The sequence below is a fragment of the Entelurus aequoreus genome, linkage group LG03, assembly GCF_033978785.1.
Source record: "Entelurus aequoreus isolate RoL-2023_Sb linkage group LG03, RoL_Eaeq_v1.1, whole genome shotgun sequence".
Classification (NCBI taxonomy): domain Eukaryota; kingdom Metazoa; phylum Chordata; class Actinopteri; order Syngnathiformes; family Syngnathidae; genus Entelurus; species Entelurus aequoreus.
This window is the reverse complement of record NC_084733.1, coordinates 51,856,076-51,878,757: the sequence shown is the minus strand read 5'-3', so window position 1 is coordinate 51,878,757 and position 22,682 is coordinate 51,856,076. Positions and strand designations below refer to the sequence as shown.

Below are 22,682 nucleotides of genomic sequence, written 5' to 3'. Positions count from 1 at the left end.
TGCTTGTTATCACTTTTATAAGCCTTGCATGCATTGAACTTGTGAGTTCTTGTACAGTTTCAGCTTTAATTTCTTTGCAGGCTGTTAGAATAGTGTCCCAGAGCTGCTGCTTGGATATGAACTATCTCCCACCCTCATAGATCTTTTGCTTGATGATGCTCCAGAGGTTCTCAATAGGGTTGAGGTCAGAAGAAGATGGTGGCCACACCATTAGTTTCTCTCCTCCTTACGCCCATAGCAGCCAGTGACTCTATGGTGTTCTTTGCAGCATGAGATGGGGCATTGTCATGCATGAAAATGATTTTTTATCAGAAGGTACGGTTCTTTTTGTACCATGGAAGAAAGTGGTCTGTCAGAAACTCTACATACTTTGCAGAGGTCCTTTTCACACCCTCAGGGACCCTAAAGGGACCTACCAGCTCATTCCCCATGATTCCAGCCCAAAACATGACACCCACAACCCCTTGCTGCCGTCTCAGCCTTGTTGGGACATTGTGGCCATTCACCAACCATCCGCTGCTCAAGCCATCTGGGCCATCTAGGGTTGTACGGCACTCATCGGTAAACAAAACTGTTTGAAAATTTGTCCTCATGTATTCCTGAGCCCACGGTGTGAAAATTTATCTTAATGTATTCCTGAGCCCACTGCAACCGTTTCTGCTTGTGAACATTGTTTAGGGGTGGCCGAATATTCGCTTTAAGCACACTTGCAAACTTCTTGAGGATCCTACACCTTGAGGTTCGTGGGACTCCAGAGGCACCAGCGGCTTCAAATATCTCTTTGCTGCTTTGCAAAGAGGTATTTGTATATATATTTTAGCAGCTTCTCTCTTAATCCGATGAAGTTGTCTGGCAGACTTTTTAAAATGTTGCCTTTATCTGATTGAACTTGCCTTTTCTCTGAATTAGCAACACATTTCTTGACAGTTTGATGATCACGCATAAGTTTTTTGGAAATATCCAATGTTTTCATACCCTGAGCAAGGTAGTGTACTATCTTACGCTTTTCAGCAGCAGAATCCATGCGCTAAATATGTTCAGAGCTTCTATTTTTTCAGGTCGCCGTAACACAGTGCATCAATTCAGCTAAAATCTTCTTGTGTTGGACAGGAAGTCATGCACAAAAACGAAAAATTATTCATTTTTCTTTAAAATTAAATAGTCTGTCTTCAAGGCGAATCGTATTTTACACTTTGAAACATCCTAATGGGCGGGGATGGACATGAAGTCAACTAGTCAAAGTTTTTCAGATGTAATTTCACTATGTTGACCCAAATGCTGATTCTGGAGGTCCAAAATTAAAGAATCATATTAAGATATATCCCGGGAAGCTATGTGCACATATGGGTTTCTGTATCAAAAGCCAGCTGATACGCTGACCGGGGAAGAGGGGCATGGTTCGTTGGAGTTGTGTGTCTACATTGCTTGCCAGATGTTGCTTGCTACTAGGGCTGCAACTAACGATTAATTTGATAATCGCTTAATCTGTCGATTGTTACTTCGATTAATCGATTGATAATCGGATAAAAGAGACAAACTACATTTCTATCCTATCCAGTATTTTATTGAAAAACAACAGCATACTGGCACCATACTTATTTTTAATTATTGTTTCTCAGCTGTTTGTACATGTTGCAGTTTATAAATAAAGGTTAATTTTAAAAAAAAATAAAAAAAATTATTTTTTATTTTTCAAAAGCCTCTGCGCATAGCATAGATTCAACGAATCGATGACTAAATTAATCGGCAACTATTTTCATAATCGATTTTAATCGATTTAATCGATTAGTTGTTGCAGCCCTACTTGCTACAAAAAAATAAAGTCGTTGTTCTGCAAGGCAAAACTGTTGTCTTTTTCACGAGTCAAGGACATCACAGAAGTGCCCGCTTGTGGGTTTTGACAAAGCTCGAAGTTTCTCTGTTTACCTTGTCACATGATTATTCCCAGATCCCCTAGATCTCTTAAAAGTCTGCATTATTTTTGCTGCACGGGGGAACCGCAACAGGCGGTGGGGATTGCCAGACGATAGATGGCGTTGCCCTTCCGCGGCGGTTACGTTTTGCTGGCGTTCTGCATCCTGTGGAAATCGGGTTAAATTCCAATTATTCATTCAGTAAGTTCAATGACTGTTGCTTTACATTTACAGACCGGAGTAATTTCTGTCTGTTAATAATTGCCCAACATAATCTTTTGTCCATCTTTGCACTGTTCATGCTCGTTAGGTTGGAATATCTGATAATGCTCTATTGTTTGTTTGCTATTGTAACAGCTTAAAATAACAATATCAATTGTACTATTCTTCAACAAAATGTTTCAGATATCCTGAAATTGCGTATTTGCCAGAATCTATCATTGATGTTGGCTTTTGGAAAATATAAAAGTGCTCCTTTGTTGATAATGTCTGTATTTAATACAGCTCAATCCGGTGTGTACCAAGCCTTATATCACGCACTTTCTTTTGTTAGACATGCCCAGCGAACGGAAGACAGTCATGTGGTTAGCACAAGTGAAACCAGGCTGTCTTGGAAAGTGAGGAGGCTGTTTGAATCCACGGAGAACAACGTTTGGTTAGTGCGTCTGTAGTTTTAATGCTAATGAGCTGTGTTTCTCCATGCCTATCTCTCACAGTTTTATGTTCAAGAAGCGCTATATTGTGTGTTGAACCTAGTCCATCCATCCATTTTCTACAGCTTGTCCCGTTCGGGCTCACGGGGGGTGCTGGAGCCTATCTCAGCTGCATTCGGGCGGAAGGCGGTTTACACCCTGGACAAGTCGCCACCTCATCGCAGGGCCAACACAGATAGACAACATTCACACTCACATTCACACACCAGGGCCAATTTAGTGTTGCCAATCAACCTATCACCAGGTGCATGTCTTTAGAGGTGGGAGGAAGCCGGAGTACCCGGAGGGAACCCACGCAGTCACGGGGAGAACATGTAAACTCCACACAGAAAGATCCTGAGTGCAGGATCGAACCCAGGACCTTCGTATTGTGAGGCAGACGCACTAACCCCTGTCCACTGTGCTGCCCTGTTGAACCTAGTATACGCTGTAAATTGTCCATATATGCCAAATATCTGATACAACAACATAACAATAAGGAATGGGACACAGACAAGGACACTAACATTACAGTCACATTTCAACACCAACATCATGCTAAGTTAGCATATTACCTCGGGAAAAAACAAAATGATAAAACATACAGCTCCCATGTCTGTAGCTGGGGTTGCATTTTTAGAAGTTGCTTTTTTTACAGTTCTGTCCTTCGTGAAGTGGTCTGCATTTACATTTGAGTGCTACTTCTGTGGGGATGCATATTACTAGCATCATCAACCCTTTGGAGTCCAGGTAGAGCTGGGGGACATTGACCAAAACTGATATCCCGGTATTTTTAGGCCTAACGGCGATGCTCAATATATATCGGTATTTTAAACGAAATGTGCAAAGGGTTTAGTTTAAACTCAACATCACATGACTGTTACTACCAGTCTTTTGAAAATTACTTTTAGAAAGTAATTATAGTTGCTTGTTACTTAACCAAAAAGTGATTTATTACTAATTGAATTACTCTTTAATAGATGTAATTACTAGGGAAAGAAATGAATGCGTTACTTCAAAAAAACAAAAAACAAACAAATCTAAAATAATTCATTTGCATTTGAAAGAAGTTTCAGTTAAAAGGTGGTGTCTGTTGCCAAGTGATGTGATGTCAGCGAGGGTTTCAGCTTAGCTATATTTGTTAGCTTTAGCAGTTAGCAGCGGTAGTTTGTCGACTCTGACGGTTGTTCTGTTTAATCTTTTCACGGGATTGTTTTACCTCTGGTAATATAAATTTAATGTGTTTTGATGACTGTCATGTTGTTGTCCACATTCAACAAAACCTTGGATAGAGTTCCAAGATTTTTACAATAAAAAAATAATGAAATTAATCTGTTTGATATTTAAACTGGTGCCATACAACCGTAAAAAGTGGATGAGCATTTTTTAAGAAACATGTGAACATCTCGTATTTATCATGCATACAAAGAAGTTACCGGTAGTCATTGTAAACTGTTAAAGCAACGTAGCAATAGTTGTAACTCTTTGAATGTGAGTCAATTTCTTCTATATTCTTTTCAGTGATCCTTCTTTTAAAATATGAGTTGTCATTAAGCCAAAAAATCTGTGAATGATTTCTCATGTATGACAGTAATTTTAGTTTGTAAATACATTTTTTTACAAACAATATGGCTCAAGTTTCACATTGTACAACTTCATGTGCATTAACTTGAATATGCTCTGATACTTAATTGTTTTCATGGTTCTGGCAATTAAAAAAAAAAAAGTACTCTCACATCAATGAACACATTTTATTCTTTCTGTCTACACTGCCCAAATCTGGAAGCTTTTCCAGCCAAGCAATGAGATTCCAGGGATCCAACAGCCTGAGAGGACTTTGTCCTCAGGCTCATTTTTGATGGAGGATCAGGGCTCATTATGCACAGGAAGACTCGTATACACCTTCCACTCTGAAGCATTGGGTGGAAAGAAAACTTTCACTTTAACTTTAGTTTGTTTGACCTTCTACATTGTCTAATTATGTTATTGTCTCATTGAGATGTTTGAGACAATGTGGCAGTTACACGAGAAGTGCCACTCTGAATACTACATAATCTTTTTAAATACGAGAAGCAAATTAGAAAAGGCATAGCTTTTACTACACACCTTAACCCCCAACAGACACCCGGTATTTTCTGCAGTTGAGTAACTATACACCGGCCACTAAAAGAGGAAATAGGTACTGCATGCTTTTTTATTTCTTATATTAAATCTACCAAACCTCTGAAAGTCCTACAGTGGAGAGTTATTCTTAAATGAATAATAAAGGATAAACTGTTTAATCGAAATGAGTAATGAGTCCAAGTTTGTGACACTAACTCCTGTTCTTTAATACTGCCTCAAATCGTGAATGTAAAATGGGATTGAAATGTATTTTTTGTCACTCACCATTGACCCACAGTGGTTGAAAATCAAATCAAAGCTACAGTTTTGGTGAAAACTATCCATCCATCCATTTTCTACCGCTTATTCCTTATTGTTATTGGAGCAATGTGACACTACTAGAATGTTGTTTTATTTTTTAAAAAAAAGTAAACTAATCTATACTGAATATTTGCACGCTGAGGCCACCACGTCCAAACTGTGTGCAGCATTGAGGATATGAAACATTGTCTGGCTTTTATTCCACCACAAAAAACGCCTTTCAGTGCTTGAAGTGGGCAACTGCATCAGATCAAAGTGGGTGACACTTTTATGTGCTGTTGTGTTTTGGCCTCTTGTAAACCCATCCTGATGCCCTTTTGTTGAATGAAAGCTTAGTTACAATATAAGACATACACAAATATATTTAACCTAGTGTCTTTTTATCTCCCCTTCTTATGCCAAGTTTATGACCTTTAATTTTCAATGAACTGAATGTAAAGTAAGGGACAAGCGGTAGAAAATTGATGGGTGGATGTTTAGTTGCCAGGCAGGGTCAGTGTTGGGTAATTGGATCATAATACTAGGGAGATCAGGGTGAAAGACATGCTCTAAGTAAGCATTATTGATGTGCAAACACCTCTACCAGGGCAATATTTTATACTTGAGCCAGTTTACATTCTACAGACCTGTGCTGCTTGTTTGCATCAATGTGCGGGCCCTTCATATATATATATATATTACAGCAAGATTTATTTTGATTAGATGTGCATTGATTACCATTTATGTTTTTGTTTTTAAAACAACTTAAGAGTGGTGATGTGCCGGCAATAAAGAACCATTCAGGAATAGGGGTGGGTACCAAAACGACTTGTCTGGTGTACAGGTACTTACAAATGTACCAAGGCACTAAAAAATGAAAAAAGATACTATATTGCCTGTGAAAAAAAATGTGTTGTATTTTAATGCTGTGAATGCTGCTGTCTGCGCCGACACATTTTTTTTGTTCTCCACCAGTCACCTTTGAAGGCGCGCTTTTACAAACACGGGAACGCTGAACATCACAATAACATAAATATTAACATCAGCAAGTTTTTACAATATGTAGGCGTCACATTTAGCTGGTTGGCCTGTTGCCAAGTATTAGTGTAGTCAAAACAGCCTAATGCAAGTGAATTGACTGGATTTCATGTAACACCTTAAACTGTCTTATCTTTAACAGTGTGTGTTTTACTTTTGACATGTCTTATCCGTGTAGTTTTAGCTTTAGTAGTGTTTTAGTATTCAATTAAGCACAGACCAACAGTGGCGACAGTAAATCGTTAAGTATTTGATATAATGGCAAATCCTTCTATACTAACCCAGTCCTAGATCAGCTGGCTATTTGTAATCATTTTAGTGTCATATGATTTTCTGTTTAAATAAAGCCCATAATAAAATAATTTTTTGTTCCACTTTATTTTAAGAAGTATTGAAAGACTTATTAATACTAGTACCAAAATGTTATCACTACTTGAAAATAAATACCTATTGATGCCTTAAGTGCTAAATAATTTTAACTCCGCCACCTGCAACAAGTGCTCGTAAGATATTATGCAAGTTACATCTTGTAAGTAATGTAGCAAGTGCCTTGACACGCCAACAGCAGCACACACTTTCAACACCAGAGGGACCATGCACTAAGGCGGGCGATATGGCTAAAAACGGTATCATGATGTACGTTTTTTATGTTGATTGATATCGATAATTATTTATATTTTTTATGACTCTATACACCAGACAATAAATACAGTAATACGATTTCCAACTTACCAAGGGTGGAGAAGGTGTCTGGTAGCCAGGTGGTAAAGTAGTAGCAGTAAATTTGAAGGGACTTGCAGTTTTAAGACACTAGATGTCAGTAGTGTATAAGCTTTTGATCATTACACAGAGTAGTTTAGGAAGCTACTTATTAAACCGAAAAATTGAAAGTGTCAGGATGTTGCCGCACCATCTGCATTAAAACCAACAAAACTAAAGACAAGTTTCTCTTAGTTTATATACCAAGATATCACAGTTTCTCTTCTCACTCCATGCAGAGAATCCACAGCGAGACAGATAGACGGCGCAACCATAAATTGGTAGTGCATACTGTAACCTGATTGGCTGTCAGTTTGTCACTCCCATTGCTCAGTGACACTTTCCTGTTTAGCTGGGTTCCCAGAGTGCGTGTGACTTCATGCAACAAATCTTGCTTCATAATTTCTTGTTTCTTCCGACTAAATAATATAAATATATAACAAATGTTTTATTGAACACATTTTATACTGATATTGATTGTGTCTAGCACAATATATATTGATATTGTTTAAGCAGCCAAGCCCTACCATACGCACATTTCAATGTCGCTCTCCACACCAACATACCAACTTCCTCATTATCCACCAATCAGACAAGCGAGGTGCATTCAAAAATTCTGAATGTCTACATTACACATGAGCAAGTTTTTTCCTGTGTACGTTCTGAGTTCCGTTTTGCTGCGACTATTATGACAATTTGTTGTGGATTTTATTTCATATTGTTTAATTTACAATTTTTTTATTGAAGCGTTTAAATTACCAGGCACTTCTCTCCCTTTTATGCAGAATGGCGTTGGATATCTACGACTCTCAGTACCTGCTCATCCTAATCCCTTTACTGGTGGTCGCCCTCCTCTTTGTCTTCTTTATGCTCTTCACTAAAGAAACATCTTACGATGAGGTGCTGGCCCGGCAGAAACGCGACCTTAAGCTGCCTCCATCCAAGCCAGACACCCGCAAGAGGAACGACAAGAAGAGTAAGAGTAAGAAAAAAGAGAGTGCCAGTGTGGCTGGTGGAGGGGGCGGCAGCGGTGGTGGAGAGTCAGAAGAGGACCAGGGGGACTTTGAGGTGATTGATGGTGCCCAGAGCTCCATCCTTGATATGGTTGAGGAGCCAGAGCCATTGTCTGCAGCTCCCCCTGATCCCCCAGCATCTTCTTCCAATGTGCCTGTTGCAGCTTCAACAGAGGCTTCTGTTGGTTTGAGGGAAAGAAAGAAAAAGGAGAAAAAGGCAGCAAAGGCTGCTGCAGCTGCCGCTGCAGAAGCCGCTGCAAACAGTGGTGTGGTCGATACAGCAACATCTCCCCCACCTGAAGAGCAAGAAGTGAACAGCACAAAGGTGGTCTGCCACAAAGCACCGGCACCTATCGTTGCCAGCAAGCAACCCAGCCCACCCTCTCCAAAGCTTGAGGTCCAGATTCAGGTGGCCCAAGCTGCTACTGTGGGTCAGACCCCCCCACAGGCTTCCAAGAAGAAGAAAAAGCAGAAGTTGGAAGCAGGTTGGTTGCGTATATTGTTCCATAGCGTCTTATTTTTTAATTGAATGGAATTGGAATCAAAATATTTATGAATGACTGGGACTTGTGATTTAGATCTTTTAAAGCATTTTTGTGACAATAAGTACAGGTGAGGTAAATTTATTGTTTAATGGTTAGAATCAGATTAATTCTGATCGGGGTTGCATTTCCTTCAGTAGTTGTGCAGCAGGATGCACCAGCTACATTAAATGTATGACACATCATACCAACATTTCAGCATTTTAAATTGCCACTTTTCGAATTTTTAAGAGAAGGCAAAGAATATCATGTCCACTGACTTTGCAATGTAAAGTGAGCCAAACCCTACCGCTTGGTGTTAACAAGGCTTTTGATTGAGCAAGACTGCCAATCATTGCTAACTAACGCTTGGTGCTTAGTAATTTAATTGAAATTCTGTATGTAAATGTTTACGCTGATTCTGTTATTTTTCAGCAAATGACCAGCTGCCAGAACTCAAAGTCAAGCAAGCGCCCACCCCAGCCAAGAAGGAAGCACCTCTTCTGGCTGAAGTTCTCGACAATGCAGCTCAAAGTTCAACGGGCGGAAAGAAAAAGAATGCCAAGAAGCAGAAAATCGAGCATGGTAGCAAAAAAATACAGATCATTTGTCAAAAGGTTTTGTGTATAACAAGCTTGTGCAAAATTCTGAATTTGGAGTTTCAATTCAGTTCATTGAAGAATTTGAATTGAATCGACACCACGCCACGGGATGTTGAATTGGAATTACAGGAGGTGGAAGGAATTTGATAACAAATCAGGAGAAATTCCTTACAGCATGTTTAACAAAGGTTTTGGCTTAAATACTTAAATTACTTTAAAAACACTAAAATTAATCAGGAATCAGAGTATTGCCGTTCACGGTGGTTTCCTAGTGTCCTGGGACTGAAATATTTTTCACCATTTGCCATCATAAAAAGTTATGACACCAATACATTTTATTTATAAAATATATTTTTAATTGTCAATGATAAAACTTTTATTGTAGATAAAAAATATGTGCACATGAGGTTCATAGTAATATTTCTTAAAAATATGGAGAACAGTCATGATTTATAATGTAAATTATATTTCTGTTATGCACCATAGTTTTCAATGGGTATTTAAATTCTTCTTTGTTTGCTACCTCTGTTCAAATATATGAGATTGAATTGGAATTTGGGAGACCTAGATTCAATTCAGAATTTTGCACAAGCGTGGTAGATGTGTTCTCAAGAATGCGGTCTTCTGAATGTACTAATCAATGTCTCTTCCCCTCCAATCAAGTTGAGGTTGACTCAACAGCTTCTGCCAACCACCAGGCAGCCCACAATAATGATCTACCTTCCAAGGGAAGCGGAAAGAAACCGAAGAATGAGACTGATAAAGGTTAGAGAAGAAAAAACTTAAAGGCCTACTGAAACCCACTACTACCGACCACGCAGTCTGATAGTTTATATATCAATGATGAAATCTTAACATTGCAACACATGCCAATACGGCCGGGTTAACTTATAAAGTGCAATTTTAAATTTCCCGCTAAACTTCCGGTTGAAAACGTCTTTGGATGATGCCGTATGCGTGTGACGTAGCCAGTGAAACAGAAGTATCGGTACCCCATTGAATAAAATACAAAATAGCTCTGTTTTCATCTCAAAATTCCACAGTATTCTGGACATCTGTGTTGGTGAATCTTTTGCAATTTGTTTAACACTAGAAGTCCCAGCATTTTTCTGTCTACCTAGAAGACCCAGAGAGGGGTCATTTGGCCCGACGCTTTTCCCGAATACACTAATCACTCATTTTGTTATGGTAATGAGGCTGTTAGGGGCAGTTTGTCTAGGTAGACAGAAAAATTATACATGTGGGAAATGCCGAAAGGAGCAATGGCAGTGCCAGGATTGTGAGTGACTGCTCAAATGTATGTCAGTCACGTTTACATGGACATGGTTTTTCATTCTTTGTAAATATGCTTTTTTCTTTGTAAAAAATTTTTTTTAAACTATTTTTGGCACACAAAAATAACAATTGCTTCTGCAACAACCCTCCACACCAAAACTGGGAAAACAGTTGCTTTTTCATTCTTTGTAAATATGTTTTGTTTTGTATTTTTTTTAACAATAAATGTCAGAGTGTTGATCCCTTCATTCTGTTGATCCTTGCAAAAACACACACAACCTACCTCAGAACTAAAGCTTGAGCTGTAAGGTCCCCTCCCCCACACAGGCTCAAGTGGCCCCCTGCCGTGTGCCACTAACAGCCACATTTTCATAACAAAAGGAGTGTCCACAGGGGGGACTAGGGGTCAAATGACCCTCTTGTGTGTTTTCTAGGTAAAAATGTCAATTGACCCTTCTCTGGGACTTCGCGTGTTAATGAACAATGAAGACTGCAAAGAAGAAAGTTGTAGGTGGGATTGGTGTATTAGTAGCTGGCTGCAGCAACACAAACAGGAGGACTTTGAGGTGGATAGCAGACGCGCTGTCCGACGCTAGCCGCCGACCGCATCGGTGATCGGGTGAAGTCCTTCGTCCTTCCGTCGATCGCTGGAACGCAGGTGAGCACGGGTGTTGATGAGCAGATGAGGGCTGGCTGGCGTAGGTGGATAGCTAATGTTTTTAGCATAGCTCTGTGAGGTCCCGTTGCTAAGTTAGCTTCAATGGCGTCGTTAGCAACAGCATTGTTAACCTTCGCCAGGCTGGAAAGCATTTACCGTGTATTTACAGGTCCATGGTTTAATAGTATTGTTGATTTTCTGTCTATCCTTCCAGTCAGGGGCTTACCGTATTTCCTTGAATTGGCGCCGGGAATATAGTATTCGCCTGCCTAGAATTACAGCCGGGTCAAACTCGTTTCGCAAAATAATTAGCGCATGCTTGGCACTTCCGCCGGGTCAAATATGAGTCATTAAATGACTCCCGCCTCCAGGAGGTAGAGGGCGCTAGTGATCCTTCTTGCGACTACCAGTACTGCAGGAGACAGGTACTGCAGAAGAAGACAACAAGCAGCAAGCATGCAGCAATTGTTTGCTTGCACTTTTAACATGGAGGATTACATATGTAAAATAAAACCGTTTTCTAAACTGGACTTTCAATCGAAGCAGGAGGTAATAATTAAAGGAATATCTCCAGAGACTTTTAAAATTGAAGAAAGATGAGAAAGACTGCCTTTGATCAGAAGCAGCTGCACATGGACCCATCTACAAGTAAAGGTAAGATCATAATAACGTTTTTTTTATTAAATGTGTTTTTCATGATAAGGTATGCGCCGGAGTGAGAAGAGGTTTTAAAATAATTAGAGCATGCTTGCTCATTCCGCATGGTTTTGGTAACCGCAGGAGTGAGAAGAGGTTTTAAATTAATTAGCGCCCCTGCGGCTATTCAAGGAAATACGGTATTTCTTTTGTTTCTATATGCAGTTAAGCCCGATGCTATCACGTTAGCTCCGTAGCTAAAGTGTTTCGCCGATATATTGTCGTGGAGATAAAAGTCACTTTGAATGTCCATTTCGCGTTCTCGACTCTCATTTTCAAGAGGATATATTATCCGAGGTGGTTTAAAATACAAATCTGTGATCCACAATAGAAAAAGGAGAGAGTGTGGAATCCAATGAGCCAGCTTGTACCTAAGTTACGGTCAGAGCGAAAAAAGATGCGTCCTGCACTGCACTCTAGTCCTTCACTCTTACGTTCCTCATCCACAAATCTTTCATCCTGGCTCAAATTAATTGGGTAATCGTCGCTTTCTCGGTCCGAATCGCTCTCGCTGCATTGAAAACAATGGGAAAATGTGAGGAGCCTTTCAATCTTTGACGTCACGCTACTTCCGGTACAGGCAAGGCTTTTTTAATCAGTGACCAAAAGTTGCGAACTTTATCGTCAATGTTCTCTACTTAATCCTTTCAGCAAAAATATGGCAATATCGCGAAATGATCAAGTATGACACATACAATGGATCTGCTATCCCCGTTTAAATAAAAAACATTCATTTCAGTAGGCCTTTAAGTTCACAAATTAATCTCTGTGAAAACTTCATGAGTGTTGAAGTCTGTTGTATTACAGAAAACACAGAGGTGAAGCTAAAGGAGCTGCTCTCAGCTCTGTCCACCATCACACTGTCAGAAGCTGAGGCTGTCAGCTTGATTGCTGTCCTCCGAGAGAAGAGCCCCATTGCTGTGGATGCCTGGCACAAAGTGAGAGACTTTGAAGTGCCACATATGAAAATGAACAGGAAGTTTTAAAAGTTGTTGTTTTTTTATCTTGTCTTTTGCAACAAGTCTGCTGCAAAATCGGATCCGGCTGCTCAGGAACGTGGGCGTCTCCTAACTACTCTTGAAGAGGAGGCCTCCATTGCCAAGGATAAAGTCAAACAACTCAGTCAGGTGCAATCTCCATGCTCTTACATGGACCCAGCTAATTATGTAATGTGCAGTATGTTTTTTTTTTTCAATGGGGGTTTTTCATATAGTTACTAAATATGAATCAGATCTGAATGAAACTTTTTTAATGGGGAAATTAATTCAGCCTGCATAAGAATTTTGAACAAACGTGGTAGACGAGTTCTAAAATGTGTTCTTCTGAATATATATAAAGACAATATAACATACATCCATTAACATGGATGCATATGTAAAAGTGCAATATATTTTTCTGTACAGTAATCTATTTATTTACATCTGCATCTTATTGCTCTTTTATCCTGCACTACAATGAGCTAATGCAACAAAATGTTGTTCTTATCTGTACTGTAAAGTTCAAATTTGAATGACAATAAAAGGAAGTCTTAGTCGTAAGTTTGAGCATTAATAGGAATAAAATACCTATTCCTCGTAAAAATGCACACACACAAAAAAATCTCATCAACAAACCAAACTATACTGATAAAAACATGGACTCCTTGCTGACTAATTCATTTGTGATCCAGGAGCTCCAAGCTGAGAAGAAAAAGACAGGCCGAGTGGAGGCTGTAATGAGAGAGCAGTGTGCAGCAATGGAGAAAGAATTGGGCCTCATGCAGGCCAAAGCACAAGGAAACTACCAGGAGCTCCAAACCATGCAGATCAAAGTGAGTCTGTCATGCATTGCTTGAACAATTATGGAGGCAAGAATGCATTCAAGTTATAGCACCTCAATACATTTGTACAAGCATAAATGTAATCAAACTATTATTGAGTATATGGTTATCTTTCATGTGACAAACTTCTCGTTCCATGTAACTATGCCATCTTAATGAAGTAATGTGCATTGTAATATATTTTTAAACTGTCATTTTGTGGCTTCATAGGGACAGTAGTTAAATTGTTGAGTATGTCAAGCAAAGCTGTACAACTTTTTCAAACTGATTGTCTCTGTGTGACCATGTGCAGTTCCAGCAGCTGAGGGAGCAGTTGGAGAGTCAGATCTCTCACCTGCAGCAAGAGAACGGCATTCTGAGAGATGCAGTCAGTTCAGCTTCCAACCAGATGGAGAGCAAGTCAGTGCAGCTTCTTAGTACTTTCATCATTACATCCATAAATACTCTTACAGCATCCCTTACACTGCAGCTTTTTAATTTGTATTACATAGTTTATCGGTGCATGTGCTTTTTGTTTTTTTGTGTTGCTTGGCAGAAATTCTGCCGAAATTAACAAACTCCGCTCTGAGTACGCTGCGCTGATGAAAGAGTTGGCAGACAACAACGGCATGCTGCAGCAGGAAGAGCACCAGAGGAAGTCATTGGAGGTCAACTACAAGCAAAATGTGTCTCAGCTGGAGGTACGTAGAACCAGATGCACTTTTGTGTTTGTTTTGAAAATGTCAAGTTCCTCTCGGCAATGTGCATAGTTCCCTATAACCTTAGCATACCACCTCTTTCATGGGTGTGGCAGCATTGCCGGGGGGGGGGGGGTTCTAGTGGAAGTCCTGCGGTAGGGTGTGGAGAGAGTTGTTGCCTTTTGTAAGCTGGGAGGCTTTTGTCTGTGTAGTAACACCACCTTCCTGTGTGACACCCAGATTAGCCTTTCCTGTGTTTTCATTAACCGTGATCGGAATGAATTTGGGTTTTGAGTGGCCATGTTAAGGCTTTCCCAAGAAAGTACAAGTCAGAAAGATGTTTCTTCATAAACAATCCATCCCTAATGTACCACTGTAGGTAAGGATTGTTAATGAGACTAGAGCATTGTAGGATTGATCATTATTGGAAACTGAAGTACAAAAAAAATACAATATTTGTACACTTGTATAAATCACGACAAAAAAACAATTATTTTCCAATCTCTAGGCCCAGCTACAAGATGCTAAGCGACGCTGGGAAGAAATGCAAAACTTCCTCCATAGTGTCAATACAGAGCGGGAAAAACTTAAGTCCTCTAAACAAGGTGAATACAAATCTCACTTTTAACACTTTCAATCCGTTAAAAGGAGTCAAGACACATAAAACAACCCAAGTTGCTTGTGTGTGGGTTACAGAGCTCCATAATCAGCTGATGGCTGTGGAGAGTGAGATGAACAACAAGAATAAGGAGCTTCAGACCCTCCATAGCAGCCTGACTGAAGCCATGGTGTCCAAGGAGAGGCTGGAACAAAGAGTGATAGACCTGCTTGAGGTGTCCCAACATAGTATACCTGACGACTCTTTGCAGGCTCGTGCTCAGGTGAGCCACCCAAACGAAGGCTTTGGAAATATTTTTTGTATTGTCCTAGTTCCACCATGTTGATTGGTTGATGCACGACAGAAACACTTGCATGCCTTTGAATAATAGTGATTGTTGATTGTTATTTATAGGACCTCTTGAATGAAAACAAAAGTTTTCAGGCCCAAAACGATTCCTTGCAAGCACAAAATGAGAACCTGCAGGCCCAGATCTCTACACAGGTATATGGGTCACAAGTCTACTTTTGCTCTCGTAGCTGTAATTGTGTAAGTAGGCTAATTAGGTTTTTGTGGTTTCCCCATTTAGGCCAGCCAAATCTCCCATATTGAGGAGCTACAGAAGCTGTGAGACTCTTATTTTATCTGCATTAAAGGTTGTATTGCGAGATTTCCGTCAACAGCTGCTTGTTAATTTGTCACCCATATATGCAGATTGGCTGAAAAGGAGTTGCAGAGGAAGAGCCTGGAGGATTCTTTGAATGTTGAAAGGAGCAGTGGAGCCAGCAGAGAAACCAACATGCAGGTCAAACAATTTCATTTGAACACTTTTATTAGATTAGTCAAATAATATTTAATATGGTTCTTCTGTATCTTTGCAGGCTCTGCACAACGAGAACATGTCAATGAAGGCAGAGATCCAAAATCTGCGGGCACAGATTTCTGATCAGGTGTGTACTTAAAATGTCTTTGTAAATCACAAATGTCTCAATGTTCCTCTGTTTGATGCACTCTCTTTGCCCGTGCAGACTGCCTCCAAGCTTGCTTTGGACCAGATACAGAGAAGGTGTGTAAATAATGAAATATCTGTGGGTGGAAAAGTTTTAACATCTGTTAATAAATGTTGTTGTTTTTTTAAATACGATCCTTTTTCAGTGTCCAGGAAAAGGAGGAAAACATGAAAACTGTAGAGAGCCTGCTGGAAAAGGGCCTGATTGAAGTGGCCAATAAGGAGGAGGAGCTAAAGGTGCATCTTCCTGTTTTTTTTTGTTTGTTTTTAACCATAGATTCACATTTAATTGACATCAACATCTCTTAAGTGGATCTGTAATTTACTGCTGCTCTGTAATATGTCTTCCTATTTTTAATCAACTGTGTATTTTCCTTACCCAGACTGTAAGAGTAGAGAAAGAGGCTCTAAAGCAAGAATTATTTACTCTTCAGGGAAAGATGGCATATCAGGTGAGTCTTAAAACTGAGAAAATTAAGCATTTTTCTATGGTCACACACAATGGAAAATAAATGACAAGACACATCCTAGTGTGAATAAGTTTTATTCCCACAAAAATTAAATGCTGCAGTCTGAAATTAGCAGATTTCTTTAGAGACCTGCCACAAACTTTGTCTAAAACACTGGGTAGGTTACTGGAAAAAAAGCATTCACATTATCACATGAAACTGCTTAATATAGATGATGCTGTTTATGTGCTGTAATAAATTGTAACTTTAACAGTCTTATGATATTCTCTTGTTTTAAAAATAATGATATTAAAACTTAGTTCTTGCAATATTTAAGTGTTATCCTCTGTTTGCTTTTTCTTTACTGTGTGGACCCAATCCCCTTTTTGTAATTTTTCTTATTCCAATCTGATTGGGTAATGTTTTCATCTGATCCCAGGTATCATCAGAGTCAATTGTGCAAGAACTACATAGCAAGTAAGAAATTGTTTTTATTAGTTTTGCCTGTACTGTTTCATGTGCAATGCCTTGAAAACCAGTGGCACCACCGTCAACTTTTTTAGATATTTTTGCATGTCTTCCGATCTACGAGATGAAATGACTTCAAATTATTTTTTTTAAATTGTGCTTTGTAGGATCCAAGAGAGGGACTTTCAGCTAAAGTCAATGGAGGACATTCTGCAGGCAACACAAGACAGCTTGTCAGCCAAAGCAAGAGCTGTCGAGGTGTGATCTTTTTTTTCCATCCGATCTGTGAATACATTACACTTGTAGTAGACCAGCAACAGTCCATTTTTGCCCCAGATGTCACTTTGTCCCAGTTAGAGCTGTTGTCTGAAGCCATTTTTGTGTCACAGGGTCTAGAACAGCGGCTTGCCTCCCTGCAGGCAGAGATGGAGCAGCTCAGACTGAAGGAGCCCTCGGAAGAACTTACCAGAACAGGTACCCAGCTTCAAGAACTCCAAGCTCAGTAAGCAAACTCCCCATCACACACTACCAATTATTCTTATTGAGCTCTGCCCAACCAGACCTTTAAACAAAATCCTCACCTGGTCCGCAGGCTTGCTGTGAAGGACCAGGAGATCCAACTGATACAGATTGAGCTGAGAGACACAATTGAGAGGGCACAGCAACAGGTAAGTGAGGAAAATGGCTCATACGAAGTGTGGCGTAACCTCCTCAGAGCCAGTGTCCTTTGTAGTGGACAGTTATGTTTGGCATAACAGGCATTTCTTAAAAGTGCAGACACGAGAAAAAGACAGACATCAAATGTCCACTCTACAGGATTCTTGTTCTTAGAAGGGTATAAAACACAAGCTTAATCCTTTTACGCTGCTCTTCTCATTAGTCTGTAGCTGCAGTGCCTAGCCCAGATCTTCTTACAGCGTGAGTCTGGTTTTATGCTCAATGACTCAATATAAACTGATTACTAATAATATTCGTTGTACATGATTGGTTGTGTTGTCTCACAGGTTGTCTGAAAAGGAGAAGCAAGTCTCAGATCTGCAGTGTGAGTTGTGTGAGCTCAAGGAATCTCTGGATCTTCACAGAAAGAAGAACAATGTAGGTTTACATAGAGGGCCTTAGCTACTAAGTACAAACAAAGCCCTGTGAGACATCCACCCACCCCTCTTGAGGTTCTCAAAAATCCCTCCTACCCCACATTGCACACATCCATACCCTCCGCACCCGCTTCTTGCCCGCTGCCACGTAGCATCATTTTCTATACTTGTTTTTTTATTTCTCAACTGCAATCCTGTTTGTCCTGTGCCAGTATGATGGAAGGCATCAGTCAAGATTGCTTAAGCTGAAGGTTGCGTAACAGTGCTTCCAGCCTACTCCTGTTATGCTCACCGTTTATGGCTCTAGCAGGCTTGTCTGTGCTTGTGGGTGATTCAGAGCATTAGAATTGCACCTACCTGTTTGGAGTCGTGCTTTGATATAGAAGCGCACACTTTTGGACATTTTAGAACAGGGGTGTCAAACTCAAATACAGAGTGGGCCAAAATTTTAAACTGAACAAAGCCGCGGGCCAAGGTTGAACAAATTAACCCAAACAAGTTTTGCATTTAATATTGAACAAGCAAGGCCTATATAACTTTATTGTGACATGCAAAATCGAGTTTCAAATAATAATAATAATAATTAAAAAATATCAATGGCATAGAGTTAGAGTTAGAGTTTGAGTTTATTTCGAACATGCAAGCATACAACATGATACATCACAATTTCCAGTTTCTCTTTTCAACATGTTCGAAAAGGAGTAGGAAGAAGCAGAGCTTATTTAATCCTACCCCTTTTCTTTACATAACAGTTGCTGAAACTTTTTTATTCACTTCCTGTTCTCAATTTATTCACAATAAACTCCATATGTAATCACAATAAAAATAAATAAATAAATAATAGTAAGAATTTAATAATAATAATTGGTGAAGAAAGTCATATTTCATATGATGAGATAAGTAAGATTACTTTAAGAATGAATGGATGAAATAAATTGAAAATGTTTGTCATGGTTCTTCTTCTTTGTACTTTGTAAACACTTTAAGTTTGAAGAGTTTCTTGAAGTGGATCATATTAGTACATTGTTTGATTGCTTTGCTTAATCCATTCCATAATTTAATTCCACATACTGATATACTGAAGGTCTTAAGTGTTGTACGTGCGTACAAATGTTTTAAATTACATTTTTCTCTAAGATTATATTTCTCCTCTTTTGTTGAGAAGAATTGTTGTATATTCTTGGGTAGCAGGTTATAGTTTGCTTTGTGCATAATTTTAGCTGTTTGCAAATTCACTATGTCGTGGAATTTCAGTATCTTTGATTCAATAAATAAAGGATTTGTATGTTCTCTATATCCAACATTATGTATTATTCTAACTGATCTTTTTTGTAACACCGTTAATGAATGAAGTGTACTTTTATAATTATTTCCCCATATTTCTACACAGTAGCTCAGATATGGTAACACTAGTGAGCAGTATAGACTATGAAGTGATTTTTTGTCTAGAACATGTTTTGCTTTATTCATTATTGAAGTGTTTCTTGCTACTTTATGTTGTATATTTTTTACGTGAGATTTCCAGTTCAATTTATCATCAATCATTATACCTAGAAATTTGGTTTCATTTACTCTTTCAATTTCTATTCCGTCTATTTGTATTTGTGTTTGACTTTCTCTTCTACTATTACCAAATAGCATTATTTTAGTTTTACTAAGATTCAACGATAGTCTGTTTTTGTCAAACCATCTTTTTAATTTGTTAATTTCTTCTGTTATTATTTGTATTATCTCCTGTGTGTTCTCTCCTGAACAAAACGCTGTTGTATCATCCGCAAATAATACTAACTTTAAATCTTTTGTAACTTTACAAATGTCATTTATATAGAGATCGAATAATTTAGGTCCTAATATTGATCCCTGAGGTACACCACAGGATATATTTAGCGTTGTAGACATGTGTTCGCCTAGCTTCACGTATTGTTTCCTGTTCAAATACAATTTATATAAAATTTGAATGCCTCTTTTCTATTTGGTAAATATCAACATTAACTTTTTCCACAGGCTAATAAATTTGAAAATAAAATAACAATGAATAAACCAACCATTCAGGACTTTAAACTGCTCAGTTTGCAACACACTGATCAAATCTGATGTGCCCAAGCCAGATACCTGGCATCTTTTCTTGGATGCTAGTTAATTAATATCAGGGCTCAGGCTTTGAGCTGAGGCAACCTTCATTATCAAACGAAGGTGTTCATCAGTCATTATATCTCGTAGTCCACTCTGACCACAGTCTTGGGGGTGTGCCTTAAAGGCACTGCCTTTAACGTCCTCTACGAGCTGTCGTCACGTCCGCTTTTCATCCATTCTAACAACGTGCCGGCCCAGTCACAAGTTATGTGCGGCTTCTGTACGCACACACACGTGAATGCAAGGCATACTTGATCAACAGCGATACAGGTCACACTGAGTGTGGCCGTATAAACAACTTTAACACTGTTAGAAATATGCGCCACACTGTGAATCCACACCAAACAAGAATGACAAACACATTTCGGGAGAACATCCGCACCGTAACACAACATAAACACAACAGAACAAATTCCCAGAACCCTTTGCAGCACTAACTCTTCCGGGACGCTACAAAATGCGTCCCGGTCCCCCCCACACACACACACACCTACACTTTGTAGCGTCCCGGAAGAGTTAGTGCTGCAAAGGGTTCTGGGTATTTGTTCTGTTGTTTATGTTGTGTTACGGTACGGATGTTCTCCCGAAATGTGTTTGTCATTCTTGTTTGGTGTGGGTTCACAGTGTGGCGTATATTTCTAACAGTGTTAAAGTTGTTTATACGGCCACCCTCAGTGTAACCTGTATCGCTGTTGATCAAGTATGTGTTGCATTCACATGTGTGTGCGTGCTAAAGCTGCACATATTATGTGTCTGGGCCAGCACTCGTTGGACTGGATGAAAAGCGGACATGACGATTTTCGGGAAGGGTACTGAAATTTGGGAGTCTCCCGGGAGCGTTGGCAAGTATGAGAATTAGCGGTGAATGCGGTGTTACCACGGTACCGCCACTGTATATAATCGGCGGGCCAGCTCTAGTGTTAATTTGATATGGCCTCAAGGGCCAAGTGAAATTACACGGCGGGCCAGAGTTTGACACCCATGTTTTGGAATATGAAAAAATGTTATATTGCGAGTGCACTAAACAATAATACAATCGCTCTTCAAACATTAAACCTGCTCTATTCAGGTGATTGGGTTTTGTGCCTTTTACCTGCATAAGGCGTACAGTTGAGGCCTGTAATTTGGAGCACAAGTGAAATCATTAGTCACTGTTGAAATGAGAAATGCATTCCTTTTAGTCCTTCATCCATGTTGTTTGAGGCTCGCTAAATGGCTTTTCCCTGAGGCTGAACAGCATTTCTTTGGGGCGGTATAGCTCAGTTGGGAGAGTTGCCGTGCCAGCAACTTGAGGGTTTCCAGGTTCGATTCCCACTTCTGCCAACCTAGTCACTGCCGTTGTGTCCTTGGGCAAGACACTTTACCCACCTGCTCCCAGTGCCACCCACACTGGTTTAAAAATGTAACTTAGATATTGTTATCACAATGAAAAGCGCTTTGAGTCACTAGAGAAAAGCGCTATATAAATACAATTCAATTCACTTCACTTCACTTCTTTGGAACTGACCAAAACAGGAGCTCCGGGAGAAAAACTGGAGTGCAATGGAAGCTCTGTCAGCCACCGAGTCCATGCTTCAAGGAAAACTCAGCAAAGCTGTCAAGGTTCGATACCTGATCCCAGTCTACTTCACTCTTTGCAATCTGATGCATCCGCCGTCAAATTTGCCTTTTCTATAATGCCATATTTGATCGTTATATTTTTCACCATCCATAACAAAGCTGCATACTCATTTAGCGCACTTGTCTTGTGATGCTTGGCCTCAATTTGACGATTGGCTGTGAGGCGAGCTTTTGAATAATGCGACTCATTTTAGGAATGTATTGCAGTATCTTAACAAATACTTCTAGATTCGCTTGTAGGCACGTTTTTTTTTAACCTCGACATGAGTGTGATGAGTGTGCAGTCAAACATTGACTGAGATTCATGGTCATCCCTTTGCTTGCTCCTATAATATCATTCATTAGCTGCATGTGTTTCCTCCATCTGTCCTGTCAATATATTGACTGTGCTTTTCATACAGTTTCAATACCATTGTGGCTTTTACGGTGGAACCTTAAGTCTAATAATTTGTTCCGTAGTGCTGGTCGACCTTCAATTTGTTCAAAAGAACAATTTTTCTCATAACTGTCACTATGACATACATGTTTAACACAGCTGTTTTTAAACAATGTTCCTACAGTGACTGTCAAACATATACAAAATAACTATAAAAACTATAGTCATATACTAAAACTTAAATAAAACTACCGCTTGATGTACAATAGATGTGTAGTGCAAGGAAACCTCTCTGCGTGAAACTTTAAATTGTGTACTCGCTATTAACTAAAGGGGACCTATGATGATTTTGATTTCCATTTCAAACTTCCTTGTGTTCCAGATAATACGTATTGGATATGCTTTTGTGTAAATGTTCCTTACATTTTGCTCCACGGTCACTTTTATAACTTGTTTTTTGAGTCTGTAAAAATGTTCAATTCCCAGATTACAGATGAATCCATGCCTAACACACCCCAAAGGTGTCTTTTGAAAACGTTCGCTGTTAAATATCTACAAACCCCGTTTCCATATGAGTTGGGAAATTGTTAGATGTAAATATAAACGGAATACAATGATTTGCAAATCCTTTTCGACCCATATTCAATTGAATGCACTACAAAGACAAGATATTTGATGTTCAAACTCATAAACTTTATTTTTTTTTTGCAAATAATAATTAACTTAGAATTTCATGGCTGCAACACGTGCCAAAGTAGTTGGGAAAGGGCATGTTCACCACTGTGTTACATGGCCTTTCCTTTTAACAACACTCGTTTGGGAACTGAGACACATTTTTTTAAACTTCTCAGGTGGAATTCTTTCCCATT

The 22,682-nt window shown here is 39.3% G+C and overlaps 1 protein-coding gene across 5 annotated transcripts in view; it reads left to right on the top strand.

Annotated features, from left to right (window-relative positions):
* The window catches only part of ktn1 (kinectin 1), a 41,607-nt gene that overhangs the window by 4,450 nt on the left and 14,475 nt on the right, over positions 1–22,682 (top strand). For 2 of the 5 annotated variants that reach the window (XM_062042131.1, XM_062042128.1), the window contains exons 2-25: positions 7,591–8,303; positions 8,775–8,924; positions 9,605–9,706; positions 12,378–12,508; positions 12,593–12,697; positions 13,240–13,380; positions 13,682–13,788; positions 13,925–14,069; positions 14,575–14,671; positions 14,763–14,947; positions 15,079–15,168; positions 15,254–15,291; positions 15,379–15,469; positions 15,546–15,614; positions 15,693–15,730; positions 15,820–15,910; positions 16,057–16,125; positions 16,562–16,599; positions 16,758–16,848; positions 16,980–17,092; positions 17,183–17,258; positions 17,471–17,508; positions 17,595–17,685; positions 21,333–21,419. In XM_062042131.1, the coding sequence (XP_061898115.1) occupies positions 7,592–8,303; positions 8,775–8,924; positions 9,605–9,706; positions 12,378–12,508; positions 12,593–12,697; positions 13,240–13,380; positions 13,682–13,788; positions 13,925–14,069; positions 14,575–14,671; positions 14,763–14,947; positions 15,079–15,168; positions 15,254–15,291; positions 15,379–15,469; positions 15,546–15,614; positions 15,693–15,730; positions 15,820–15,910; positions 16,057–16,125; positions 16,562–16,599; positions 16,758–16,848; positions 16,980–17,092; positions 17,183–17,258; positions 17,471–17,508; positions 17,595–17,685; positions 21,333–21,419 (2,895 nt within the window). In that variant the 5' untranslated portion in view covers position 7,591. Of the gene's footprint in view, positions 1–7,590; positions 8,304–8,774; positions 8,925–9,604; positions 9,707–12,362; positions 12,509–12,592; positions 12,698–13,239; positions 13,381–13,681; positions 13,789–13,924; positions 14,070–14,574; positions 14,672–14,762; positions 14,948–15,078; positions 15,169–15,253; positions 15,292–15,378; positions 15,470–15,545; positions 15,615–15,692; positions 15,731–15,819; positions 15,911–16,056; positions 16,126–16,561; positions 16,600–16,757; positions 16,849–16,979; positions 17,093–17,182; positions 17,259–17,470; positions 17,509–17,594; positions 17,686–21,332; positions 21,420–22,682 lie in introns of all 5 variants that reach the window. The other 3 variants (XM_062042129.1, XM_062042127.1, XM_062042130.1) reach the window with 2 other exon arrangements.